This window comes from Pan troglodytes, chromosome 20, assembly GCF_028858775.2.
Source record: "Pan troglodytes isolate AG18354 chromosome 20, NHGRI_mPanTro3-v2.0_pri, whole genome shotgun sequence".
NCBI lineage: Eukaryota > Metazoa > Chordata > Mammalia > Primates > Hominidae > Pan > Pan troglodytes.
In genome coordinates, this window is record NC_072418.2 from 55,696,698 (window position 1) to 55,711,023 (window position 14,326).

The window sequence follows — 14,326 nt, forward strand, 5'->3', positions numbered from 1 at the left end:
TGGGCCTGGGAGGCAGAGGTTGCAGTAAGCCAAGATTGTGTCACTGCATGCAAGTATGGGTGACCGAGTGACACTCCGTCTCAAAAAAAGAAAGAAAAAAAACATTCCAGGACAATTTTATACACCTGAGCAAATGAAATGTCTCTTTCAATGTCTAAGGTCCTGATGGCATGAATCCTAAACATGTAATTATTTTCCCAGAAAAATGACAGTAATACATTCAAAATACACACAATTGTGAACCCCTAGCTACAGGTGTTTAAAACACTGAAAGAGAAGCAGCGTTACAAATGAGATCTGAACAAATGTTTTCTTCTTGAACACACGGGCTTTGCTGGAACAAGGTTCCAAGTCAATTCTGCCCATCCTTGAACATCTGCAAAAAATATTATGGACCAGAGGAACTTGAGGGGAACGTTTACTTAGCAGCTCACAGCTCACCATTTTATCAGGTGACATAAAGAAAGAAAATGGAATAATAGGCTACTTCAACTAAATTTTAATGTTAGCATAAAGAAAAAGTTCTTGATATCTTTATCAAGTACATATAGAAACAATCTAAAATCATTTATCAGGTACCAGAAAATGTTTCCAATGTATGATACAGACTAGAAAGCATGCAGTCCTCAATGTAAACTGAACACAATAAATTTCATAGAAAAACAGTTTTAAAATGGTTAAAAAATATATCTAATGAAATGTGGGGTCATAGAAGAATATTTTGAACACATATTATAGTTGCAAAACAATGATGTTACCTCATAAGATTATATCAAAGCTTTTTTGAGAAGTGGTATTTTATTTTTATTTTATTTATTTTATTTTTTTTATTTTATTTGAGACGGAGTCTTGCTGTGGCCCAGCTGGACTGCAGTTGTGCGATCTCGGCTCACTGCAACCTCTGCTTCCAAAATGAAAGCCATTCTTCTACCAGCCTCCCGAGTAGCTGTGTTACAGGCACTCACCACACCAAGCTAATTTCTACATTTTAGTCAACATTGTCTTGTCCCGACTTAAAATGACTTATGCATTTACAAAACAGTGATTTCTTTGGGGCATCGTCCCCATAACCTTTTCATAAAGCATTAATGATTTCATTGTTCCTCTACCCAAATTTCACCATATTCATTTCTTGAGACACTATCTGTCTCTGTCACCCATGCTGGAGTACAGTGGCATGATCACAGCTCCCTACAGCCTCGAACTGCCAGGCTCAAGCCATCCTCCCACTGCAGTCTCCACAGAAGCTGAACCAGCAGGCATGTGCCACCATGCCTAGCTAATTTATGTATTTTTTGTAGAGAAGGGGGTTTCACCATTCTGCCCAGGCTGGTCTTGAATACCGGGGCTCACGTGACCCACCTGTCTCGGCCTCTGAAAGTGCTTGGATTACAGGCCTGAGCCACTGCATCTGCTCTCATCATAAATTTGATGTTTCTTCTTGTTTCAATTTTAGCAAAATGTACATTGCTTTGATTCTTTTTTCAAACTCATGTCTTCCCCTTCTGAGTGCCTCAAACTAGACCCTGTTCAGACATGTCGTAACAGATTTGTGCCAGTTTATTTTGGTGCAAAAAATGTGACATCATGCACAATTTTCTCATAATATGTATTTTTTTCATGAACTTCTTGAAGACCCCTTGTACTAGCGAACTGTACTCAAGAGGATATTAAAAGGATTGTAGATATGCAAGTGCCACTTATTTCTGAGATACAAGGATGGTTCAACATAGTCAAGCAAATCCATGTGATATACCACTTGAACACAATGAAAGATGAAAACCACATCATCTCAATACATGGAGAAAAAGCATTTCACAAAAGTCAACATCCAGTCATCATAGAAATCCCAAACAAAATAGATACAGAAGAAAATTTACCTCAGCAATACAAAGACCATCCAGGAAATGACCACAGCGGAAATAACCAATCAGGGAAAATGGAATGCTTTTCCTGTAGGATCTCACATAATGCAAGAATAGTCTCACCCCTTCTATTCAATCAATACTGGCTGTCCCAGCCAGAACAATGAAATAGCAGAAGAAATCAAACTCATCCAAATCAGAAAGGAAGAAGTCAAATTTTATTTGTTTGTAGATGACATGACCTTCTGTGAAGAAAATCACAAAGAGTCAACCAAAATGCAACTGGAACTAATAAACACATTCAGTTTATTTGCAGAATAGAATAACAGCACCAAAAATTAGTTGAATTTCCATACATTAACAATAAATAATTTTAAAAGAAAATTCAAAACCAATTCCATTTGCTAAAGAACTTAAAGTAAGAAATATTTAGGAATAAACATAAAAAGTGAGGTTTGTACCTTGAAATCTATAAACATTGATCAAAATGATTAAAAACATGTATAAATAGATATAAATCCCATACTGATTGGAAAAACGAATATCGCTCAATGATTATATACCCAATTGTGATTTAGATTCAGTACAATACTCATAGAAGTCCCTATAACTTTTTGTTAAAGAAACAAAAAACAGGCCAGGCACAGTGGCTCACGCCTGTAATCTCAGCACTTTGGGAGGTGGAGTCGGGTGGATCATAAAGTCAGAAGATAGAGACCATTCTGGCTAACACGGTGAAACCCAGTCTCTACTAAAAACACAAAAAATTACCCAGGTGTGGTGGCACACAACTGTAGTGTCAGCTACTCGGGAGACTGAGGCAGGAGAATTGCTTGAACCTGGGAGGAGGAGGTTGCAGTGAGCTGAGATTGTGCCACTGCACTCCAACCTGGGCGACAGAGCAAGACTCCATCTCAAAAAAAAGAAAAGAAAAAGAAAATAAAGGCTGGGAAAAGTGGCTCCCATCTGTTGGCTAGGCTGTTCTCAAACTCGTGAGCTCCAGTGACCTACCTGTCTTTGCCTCTCAAAGTGCTGGAATTACAGGCATGAGCCATGGCCCCCAGTGCAATCCTCTTAACATAAACAGTTTAATGGCAATTAATGCTTGAAATCAATGTTAAATCAACAAACTCAGGTCAAGGCTGATTTGACTCTAATGTCAATTAATGCTTGATGGTTTGCTATACTCACTGCATTCGAAACAACTGTCTCCAAAAGGAATTGTCTGATGGTCTGCAAGGAGTGACCTTGGACTGAAGACCCTTCCACACTGATGACATTTGTAAGATTTCTGTCCAGCATGGATTCTCTGATGTCTAATGAGGTGAGAATGTGAAGTAAACGCTTTGCCACAATCATCACACTTGTGAGGTTTCTCTCCTGTATGAATTCTCCTATTTTTGCATAGGATGAAGCTTGACTGAAGACCTTGCCTCAATCATGACATTTATAAGGTTTCTCTCCAGCATGAGTTCACCAGTGAAATGCAAGGCATGAACGATGTCTGAAAAATTTGCCACATTTATTACACTTGTAAGATCTCTCTTCACTGTGGATTCTCCAATGATGTGCAATGATTGTAGCATTACTGAAAACTTTGTGGCAATCATTACATTAGTCAAGTTTCCCTATACCATGGATTGCTTGATGGTGAATAAGTGGTGACTGCCCACTAAAGGCTTTGCCACACTCACTGCACTTGTAAGGTTTCTCTCCAGTGTGAATTCTAGTATGTTGTGCCACGTGTGAATCACTCCCGAAAGCCTTGTCACAAACCTTACATTTGTATGGCTTTTCTCCAGTATGAATTCTCCTATGTATTTGAAGCTGGATTTGTGAATGAAAACTTTGTCACATTGTTCACGTTTGTAAGATTTCTCTGCAGTATGAAGTCTATGATGACTTGCAAGGTGTGATTGTTGATTAAAAACCATGTCACATTCGTTACGCTTGTAAGGTTTCTCTCCACTATGAATTACAAGGTGTGAATTTTGACCAAAGATCTTGCCACACTCATTACACTTACAATGAGTTTCTCTCCAGTGTGAATTCTAGTATGTTTTGCCAGATATGCATTATATGCAAAAACCTTGTCACAAACCTTACCTCTGTATGGTTTCTCTTCAATGTGAATTTTCTTATGTGTTTTAAGGTTTGATTTACGACTGAAAACTTTTGTCACATTCCTCCCATTGGTAAGGTTTCTCTCCAGTATGAAGTCTATGGTGATGTGCAAGGGTTGCTTTTTGATTAAAAACCTTGCCACATTCATTATGCTTGTAAGGTTTCTCTCCAGTATGAATTGCCTTATGACTTACAGGGTTGAATTGTGATGGAAGGTCTTGCCACACTCATTACACTATTAAGGTTTCTCTCCACTATGAAGCCTATGATGGTATACGAGGGATGACATCTGGCTGAAGGCCTTGCCACACTCATTACACTTGTAAGGTTTCTCTCCAGTATGAAGTCTACGATGGATTATAAGCGATGATGTCTGACGGAAGGTCTTGCCACACTCATTACACCTGTAAGGTTTCTCTCCAGTATGAACTCTCTGATGTTGTGCCAGGTGTGAATCCCTCTGGAAAGCCTTGTCACAAACCTTACATTTGTACGGTTTCTCTCCAGTATGAATCCTCCTGTGTCTTTCCAGGTTTGATTTGCGACTGAAAACTTTGCAACATTCTTCACATTTGTAAGGTTTCTCTCCACTATGAATCCTCCTATGTCTTTCAAGGTGTGATTTGCGACTGAAAACTTTGTCACACTCTTCACATTTGTAAGGTTTCTCTCCAGTATGAAGTCTACGATGGCGTGCAAGGGTTGACAGTCGATTAAAAACTTTGCCACATTCATTACATGTGTAAGGTTTCTCTCCAGTGTGAAGTATAGTATGTTTTGCCAGATATGAATTATATGCGAAAGCCTCATCACAAACCTTACATTTGTATGGTTTCTCTCCAGTATGAATCCTCTTATGTCTTTCAAGGTGTGATTTGCGACTGAAAACTTTGTCACATTCTTCACATTCATAAGGTTTCTCTCCAGTATGAAGCGCTTTGTGAATGAAGAGGGATGAATTGTGACCAAAGGTCTTGCCACACTCATTACACTTGTAAGGTTTCTCCCCAGTGTGACATCTACGATGGCAGGCAAGGTATCGCTTCTGATTAAAGACCTTGCCACATACATCACATTTACATTGTTTCTCTTCTAAGTGAATTATCTGATGTTTTTTTAAGAGTGAGCTGCAATTAAAGGATTTGAAGCTCTGTATACATTCAAAAGATTTTTCTCTCATGTGTACTTCCCATTTTTGTGTGAGTAATGAAGAAAGGAGGGAATTATTTCCATACTTATTAGAAATATGGGTTTTGGGCCTACAAGAAATTCTTTGGGATGTTGAAACTGAGGAAGCATTGTTGATAGACTTCTCAACTTGATTACCAATTTTCCCCTCAGACTGAAATATGTGCGGTTCAGGCAGATGCGAATGAAAGCTTGATCCAAGCTGATCTTTAATAGGCTTGTGTCCAGCATGACTTTGATCATGTTGGCCTGTACTACCAGCCAACTCTTTGATTTCTGTCATGGGTGCTGCATGGTCATTTGTTTCATCTTCTTTCCACTGAAACTCGAAGCCACGAATGTCTTTCTCAATTTCATGGAAACAAAATTCTCCAGTGTGATGACTTGCTTGTCTGTGCAATGTCCCTGTGTGGATCACTTCTGTATTGCCTTGCCCTGTTGATGACAACGTCTTCAACATGCATTTGGAAGAGATATCTACAAAATTTAAACACCAATAGGTTTCCAATTAAGTACAGATGGTATATAATACTGAAATGCGTAAATATCACAGAAAAAAACAATACTTATTTTCAACTTCCCAAACATGAGCTTCAAAGTTTAGGAACACAAATGGAGTAAGATTCTTTAATAAATAAAGGGCGATTACATGTGCTTCAAATCATTTCTATGGAAGCCTATTCCCAATATCATGACAAAACACTGACAGGGCACAAACACGTGTGAGTCTAAAGAAAGGAGTGTTTTTCCACTGTGACCCTAAAGTGTGTCACACTGTGCAAAATACATATCACTGTCACATCAGAGAAAAATATATATTCTCCATATTTACAGTGTATTTAGGGTATACAAATAAATGCTAAAGAACCACACAATATACTATATTGGTAAATAATCCACAACAAGCTCTTGTAAGAATAACCAAAATTAGTGGAAATTCTCTATTGTCAAACAATCACAGCACTGACAAGATAACAGAAGATTACAAAAATTAGCCAGGTGTGGTGGCCAGCACCTGTACTCCCAGCTCTCCCAGCTACTCCAGAGGCTGAGTCACAAGTATTGCATTAAGCTAAAAGGCAAAGGTTGCAGTTAGCTAAGATTGCACCACTCCACTCCAGCCTTGGTGCAAAATGAGACTCCATCTCAAAAAAAAAAAAAAAAAAAAAAAGGCATGGCATGGTGGCTTGTGACTCTAATCCCAGTAACTCCGGAGGCTGAGGAAGGTGGATCACCTCAGGTCAGGAGTTCAACCAGCCTGGCCAATGTGGTGAAACCCAGTCTCTACTAAAGACACAAAAAGTATCTGGTATGGTCACAGGCACCTGTAATCCCAGCTCCTTGGGAGGCTGAGGTATGATAATCGCTTGAACTCGGGAGGCAAAGATTGTGGTGAGTTGAGATTGTGTCACTTTGCTCCACCCTGGACAACAGAGTGAGACTCTGTCTCAAAAAAAAAAAAAAGAAAAGAAAATGTTAATACCATATTTTTCTGAATAACTGTTACAAAATTACCTATATCCATGTGGAACAGTTATGTTGTGACTTTTTAAAAAATTTTTTGTATTTTTGTTTTTTTGAGATAGAGTCTCGCTCTGTCACCCAGGCTGAAATGCGATGGCACGATCTTGGCTCACTGCAACCTCCACCTCCTGGGTTCATGCTAGTCTCTTGCCTTAGGTCCTGAGCACCTGGGATTACAGGCATGTGCCACCATGCCCAGCTAATTTTTGTATTTTTAGTAGAAATCAGGTTTCACCATGTTGGCCAGGCTGGTCTCGAACTCCTGACCTCAGGTGATCCACATGTCTTGGCCTCCGAAAGTCCTGGGATTACAGGTGTGAGCCACTGCACCCTGTGGCACTTTCTGACATTAATGGGGGGAGTGTGTCCGTTATATTGCATACCACATACCGAAAACTCATATATAAATTCATAAAAATCAATTAATCAAATATTGCAACCCATGATAAAACAAGCAAGAAAATAATAAGTAGATTTATACAGACTGAAGAATTCTAAACAATTCCCTCTTAAGAAAAAAGCCAAAACTTGTACTTAACCACCAGCACACAGTGTAAGAACTGAAATAGATGTTAAGATCACTACCTTCTGATATATGAGGTCAAGAAAATACACAGCTTTACCAGGAATAAGAATTGACTAGCGGCCGGGTGCAGTGGCACATGCCTGTAATCCCAGCATTTTGGTAGGCTGAGGTGGGTGAATCATGAAGTCAGGAGTTGAAGACCAGCCTGGACAACATGGCGACACACCATCTCTACTAAAACTACAAAAAAATCAGCCAGGCATGGAGGAAGACGCCTGTAATCCCAGCTACTTGGGAATCTGAGGCAGGAAACATTTGAACCCAGGAGGCGGAGGTTGCAGTGAGATGAGATCATGCCACTGCACTCCAGCCTCAGTGACAGGATGAGACTTTGTCTCAAAGAAATAAAATAAGATAAATAACTACTTCTCAAATAAGCTTTGGTAGATGTGGTATTCTCTAAGAGGATGTCCCTGCAGATGCAGACCTTGAGAGAATTTAGTCATGGGTGTTGACTACTCGTGAATAGGACTAGTGCATTTATAAAGGGACATTAAAGAGGTCATTGCCTGTTCCTCTTTCCACCGTATTAGGACACAGCAGGAAGATGGCTGGGCTAAACCATGAAGAATGCTCTCACCAGGAATCAATTTGGCTGGCACCTTGCTCTTGGATTTCCCACTTCCCAAATTCATTAGAAATAAATTTCTGTCTCTTAAGCCTGCCAGTTTAAGCTACTTCCTTTTTTGTTTGTTTTTGAGATGGAGTCACGCTCTATCACCCAGGATGCAGTGTAGTGGCATGATTCTCCTACCTCAAGTGATTCTCCCTCCTCAGCCCAGGGTCTCACTCTGTTGCCAAGTCTGGAGTGCAGCGGCATGATCTTGGCTCACTGCAACCTCCACCTCCAGGGTTCTAGTGATTGTCCTGCTTCAACCTCCCAAGTAGCTGGGATTACAGGTGCACGCCACCATGCACAGCTAATTTTTGCATTTTTAGTAGAGATGGGGTTTCACCATGTTGGCCAGGCTTGTCTCTAACTCCTGACCTCAAGTGATCAACCTGTTGCAGCCTCCCAAAGTGCTGGGATTAGAGGGGTGAGCCACCGCGGCCAGCCAGTCTAAGCTATTTCTAGCAGGACAGTGAAATGACAGAGACAGGAACAGGAGCGTCTCATCATCAACATCACCAAGGGCTGACAAATCTTATTAAACAAAGGAAGTTAAGAGTCTGTACTGTAAAACTTGCAATACTTGAAGCCATCTACTAGCACTAACATGTTTTAAAAACCTTGAGACAGGCAAAGTGTGGTGGCTCCTGCCAGTAATCCCAGCATTTTGGGAGGCTGAGGCGGGAGGATCACCAGGTCAGGAGATTGAGACCATCCTGGCTAACAAGCTGAAACTCCGTCTCTACTAAAAAAATACAAAAAATTAGCCTGGCATGTTGGCACTCACCTGTAGTCCCAGGTACTTGGAAGGCTGAGGCAGGAGAATTGCTTGAACCTGGGAAGTAGAGGTTGCAGTGAGCGGAGATGACACCACTGTACTTTAGCCGGGGTGACAGACCAAAACTCTGTCTCAGAGAAAAAAAAAAAAGAAATGAAAGAAGGCTAAAGAGTAACTCCAACCAACAAGCCTATATAAAGTTCTCCAGACAGGGTGTGGTGGCTCACGCCTGTAAACCCAGCACTTTGGCAGGCTGAAGCGGGCGGATCACCAGGTCAGGAGATCGAGACCATCCTGGCAAACCAACATGGTGAAACCCCATCTCTACTAAAAATACAAAAATTAGCTGGGTATAGTGGTGCACGCCTGTAGTCGCAGCTACTGGAGAGGCTGAGGAAGGAGAACTGCTTGAACCCAGAAGGTGGAGGTTACAGTGAGCTGAGATCACACCACTGCACTCCAGCCCGGGCAAGAGAGTGAGACTCCATCTCAAAAAACTAACTAACTAACTAAATAAATAAATAAAGTTCTCCAGTAAAGGTAAATAAAAAAACAGTCTAGGTGTGGTCGTTCATTCCTGTAATCCCAGCACTTTGGGAGGATGAGTCAGGCAGATAACCTGAGGTTGGGAGTTCGAGATCAGCCTGGCCAACAAGGAGAAACCCTGTCTCTACTAAAACACAAAATTAGATGGCTGTGGTGGCGCATGCCTGTAATCCCAGCTACTCAGGAGGCTGAGGCAGGAGAATCAGTTGTACCCGAGACGCAGAGTTTGGAGTGAGCTGAGATCACAGCATTGTACTTCAGCCTGGGTGACAAGAACAAAACTCTATCTCATAAATACATAAAGTAATTAATTAATAAAAGGACAGATACAGAAACTGGCATATGTATACCTTTTCTTCATAACTAAACTTTTTTCATTATTTAAAATAAAAGGCATGAAAAACACTGTACATATATGTTAACGGAAATGCAACATACACAGAAATAATTCTGACATAAATAAAAAAATTCTAGTGGAGAAGAAGTAGTTTTTGCAGGTTATGGATTTTTATTTTTTTCTGTCTCCCAGGCTGGAGTGCGATGGTGTGTTATCAGCTCACCGCAACCTCCGCCTCCCGGATTCAAGTGACTATCCTGCCTCAGCCTCCTGAGTAGCTGGGATTACAGCCACCCACCACCGCACCTGGCTAACTTTTGTAATTTTAGTAGAGTTGCAGTTTTCACATGTCAGCCAGGCTGGTTTTGAAATCCTGACCTCAGGTGATCTGCTCAACTCGGCCTCCGAAAGTGCTAGGATTACAGGTGTCAGCCACTGCACACGTTCAGGTTATGGAAATTTTAAGTTTTGTTATTATGCTATAACTTTAAGATGTTTAACATACCTGCAACAATAACCTCTGCCCAAATATCTGTACAACACACTTCACTTCTAAGTACTGAAAGGAATGGACACTAACGTTGTTATATTCACACTGGAATCATGCTTAAACCACTTATATGTTTACAAAGAACTAAAAGACCAAACTATTTAAAATAGTAACAATGTTTAGGCATGGCAGCTTACATCTGTAATCTCAGCACTCTGGGAATCCGAGGCAGGTGGATCACTTGAGATGAGGAGTTTGAGACCAGCCTGACCAACATGGTGAAACCCCCCTCTACTAAAAACACAAAAATTAGCTGGGCATGGTGGTGAGCGCCTGCGGTTCCAGCTACTCAGGAATCTGGGGAACAAGAATCCTTTGAGCCCGGGAGGCGGAGGCTGCAGTTAGCCAAGATCATATCACTGCACTGTAGCCTGGGTGACAGAGTGAGACTCTGTCATAAAAAAAAGAAAGAAAGAAAGAAAAGAAAGAAAGTAAGAGCAGAGAGATAAGTGGGTGCAAAGAAAGTGTGGGGAAAAGAGAGATCAGATTGTTACTGTGTCTATGTAGAAAAGGAAGACATAAGAAACTCCATTTTGATCTATATTAAGAAAAATTGTTTCACTTTGAGATACTGTTAACCTGTAACTTTAGCCCCAACCCTGTGCTCACAGAAACATGTGCTGTATTGAATCAAGGTTTAATGGATTTAGGGCTGTGCAGGGTGTGCCTTGTTAACAATATGTTTGCAGGCAGTATGCTTGGTAAAAGTCATCACCATTCTCCATTCTCAGTTAACCAGGGACACAATGCACTGCGGAAAGCTGCAGGGACCTCTGCCCTAGAAAGCCTGGGTATTGTCCAAGTTTCCCCCCACTGAGACAGCCTGAGATATGGCCTCGTGGAAAAGGAAAGACCTTATATCCCCCAGCCTGACACCTGTAATGAGCCTGTGCTGAGGAGGAGTAGTGAAAGAGGGAGGCCTCTTTGCAGTTGAGATAAAAGGAAGGCTTCTGTCTCCTGTTCATCCCTGGGAATGGAATGCCTCGGTGTAAAGCCGACCATTCCCATTCATTCTCTTCTGAGATAGGAGGAAAGCACCCCATGGCTGGAGGCGAGATATGCTGGCAGCAATACTGCTCTGTTACTCTTTCCTACACTGAGATGTTTGGGTGAAGAGAAACATAAATCTAGCCTATGTGAACATCCAGACACAGTATCTTTCCTTGAACTTATTCATGATACAGATTCCTTTGCTCACATGTTTCCCTGCTGACCTTCTCCCCACCTGTTGCCCTGCTACACTCCCCTCGCTAAGATAGTAAAAGTAATGATCAATAAATACTGAGGGAACTCAAGAGACTGGCGCCGATGCAGGCCCTCGCATGCTGAGTGTGCCGGTCCCCTGGGCCCACTGTTCTTTCTCTATACTTTCTCTCTGTGTCTTCTTTCTTTTCTGAGTCTCTCATCCCACCTGATGAGAAATACCCACAGGTGTGGAGGGGCTGGCCCCCTTCAGAAAGATGTCCATTCAGAGATGTGAAAAATTAAACTTTCCTTTTCCCACAGAATTCTCCCAGTTGCAGAGTTTCCTCACACACTATTTGAAGGCGGAGCTTCCACTCTGCCCATCTGAGCTCTTACCTGCGTTTACACCTGTAATACATTCCCACCCATCTGGATTTTTTTTGCTATTTTCACTTCACTCTCCACAGTCCAGGGCTTTTCCTTTGCTCCAATATGGAGATAACAGGTCAGAAAGAGACTCCTGCTTATAAAAAGCAAGGACCATAAAGTGCTGGAGCTTTCGTAGAGTCCCAGCCCTAGGTTTCAGTAGGAAAGAAGACATTACCAAAGGATCTAGGAAAACAGTTCACAAATTGCTCCACCTACTGCCTCCTTCTGAATGCTGAGGGAGCACTGTAATATGTAATATGTGGACATCGAGCTCTCTTCCAAGAATACCGAGTCAAAAGCATAGGAGAAGCGAACAGGAAACTGGATATCTTTAAAGTCTGCCATAAGGTTTTGTTTTTGTTTTTTGAGACAGAGTCTTGCTCTGTCACCCAGGCTGGAGTGCAGCAGTGTGTTCTCCGCTCACTGCAACCTTGGCCTCCTGGGTTCAAGTGATTCTCTTTACTCAGCCTCTCTAGGAGCTGGGATTACACGTATGTGCCACCACGCCCAGCTAATTTTTGTATTTTTAGTAGAGAAGGGGTTTCTCCATGTTGACCATGCTGGTCTCGAACTCCTCACCCGTAGTGATCCACATGCCTTGGCCTCCCAAGGTACTGGGATGACAGGTGTGAGCCACCACGACCAGGCTGCCATAAGGTTTTATGCCTACTTTAGTCCTGGAACCCACATTGAGGTATCATGAAGAATGCAGAACGTCTAAACAAAGGGGACAGTGAAAGTCCAGATGCTACATCATGAAGCTTTTCATTTCAAAATCAATACGGCTTCCATTTTAGTCAAGCAAGGATGCAACTCCCAAGAGAAACAAGAGAAAATGCAAAGATACACAAGGGAACATCCCCAGGAAGGAAGTTATCCTCACCCAGGGAGACCAGGTTCCTATAATTCTCCAGCATCACATCCCTGTATAGAGTCCTCTGAGCAGGGTCCAGGCATTTCCACTCCTCCTGAGAGAATTCTATGGCCACGTCCCTGAATGTCAATAGACCCTGAAATGAAAACACATTTTAAGCAAATGGTTATGGGAGGAGTTCTTATCTTTACAAAAAATGAGAGGAGGAGAGGGGAAAGCAGGGATTTAACTGTAGAGAATGTTCTGACAAATCCAAATAAGGGATTTCTCACCACATGATGTCTCCCCAGATGTGTTTTATTACACTTTTTGAGTATTATCAAGACATACTCTCAGGATAAATTTCTTGTTTGTGAAAAATAACAGAAATAAACAAATAAAAAATCAATGTAGGGTTCCTGTTATAAAAATGTTTGAAACTTTTATAGACACACCAAGTGACATTCATTATCTAGATGAGAGAGAGCACAACTGATATCTTAAAAGATGACAACGTCCACAGTAAAAGATAGGCTGGGCACAGTGACACATGTCTGTAATCCCAGCTATGCAGGAAGCTGAGGCAGGAGAATCACTTGATCCTGGGAGGCACAGGTTGCAGTGATCCCAGATCGCATCACTGCACTCCAGCCTGGGCAACAGAAACTCTGTCTCAAAAAAAAAAAAAAAAAAAAAAAAAAAAAATAGCCAGGTGTGATGGCAAGCACCTGTGGTCCCAGCTACTTGGAAGGGTAAAGAGGTAGGATGGCTTGACCCTGAGGGTGGAGGTTGCAGTGAGCTGCGATCCCACCAGGGCACTCAAGCCTGGGCAACAAAGCGAGACCCCGTCTCAAAATAAAATAAAATAAATGAAAACAAAATTACTCAAAGTACAAAAATCAATCGTGTATATATATGTTCACAAAATAATAAAACCTACAGAGACTCACAAAACACTAGATGTGAATACAAAGGGTTGTCATTTGTCCCAGATTTTCAAAATATAAAAGATTTTCAAAATATATACATATGTGTATATATGTATTTATATGTATATGTGTGTGCATGTGTGTGGGGATGTGTATGTACATATATAAAATTTTTAAAAATATAAAAAGTAGCAAGTTTTGTTTAACGAAAGAGGAATCTCATCTTGCTGGAAAAGGACACTTTGGCAGTTGCGGGCAGGGGGAATCTTGTCAGATCTAAGAAAACAGGGAATGCCCCATCCCAGAAGAAGCAATCACCCTTTCAACTGCCTGACCTGGAGGAATCTTCAGATACCTGTAGTAACGCAGGCGTGCACAGAGGCAGCCACTATGGCACTCTTTATACAGGGAAAAATTGCAAAGGACACACGTGTTGTCATTCAGCCAATTTCCAATGCAGATGTCAAAGAACAAGCTAGCCATGTTTACTAACATGACAACATGTAAATTTACAATTAGCAAAATCAAATATCAAAGTAAAATATTTACTGGAACACAAAGAAGAAAACAATAGACACTGGCGTCTACTTGAGGGTGGAGGAGGGGAGGAAGGAGAGGAGCAGAAAAAATAACTATTATAGGCCGGGCGCAGTGGCTCACGCCTGTAAGCCCAGCACTTTGGGAGGCCGAGGCGGGCGGATCACGAGGTCAGGAGATCGAGACCATCCTGGCTAACACGGTGAAACCCCATCTCTACTAAAAATAAAAAAAAATTAGCCCGGTGTGGTGGCGGGTGCCTGTAGTCCCAGCTACTCAGGAGGC

The 14,326-nt window shown here is 41.6% G+C and overlaps 1 protein-coding gene and 1 pseudogene across 4 annotated transcripts in view; both read right to left on the minus strand.

Moving 5' to 3' along the window:
- Positions 1-2,061: 2,061 nt before the first annotated feature.
- Positions 2,062-14,326, minus strand: part of ZNF468 (zinc finger protein 468) — a 52,649-nt gene continuing 40,384 nt past the window's right edge. For 2 of the 4 annotated variants that reach the window (XM_054672742.2, XM_063802242.1), the window contains exons 3-5: positions 12,606-12,732; positions 8,685-8,802; positions 2,062-5,654 (exon numbers count right to left, since the gene is read on the minus strand). In XM_054672742.2, coding sequence (XP_054528717.1) covers positions 5,531-5,654; positions 8,685-8,802; positions 12,606-12,732 — 369 coding nt within the window. In that variant the 3' untranslated portion in view covers positions 2,062-5,530. The remainder of the gene's footprint in view (positions 5,655-8,684; positions 8,803-12,605; positions 12,733-14,326) is intronic. The other 2 variants (XM_054672741.2, XM_063802241.1) reach the window with 1 other exon arrangement.
- Positions 3,339-4,137, minus strand: LOC129137968 (zinc finger protein 860-like; annotated as a pseudogene).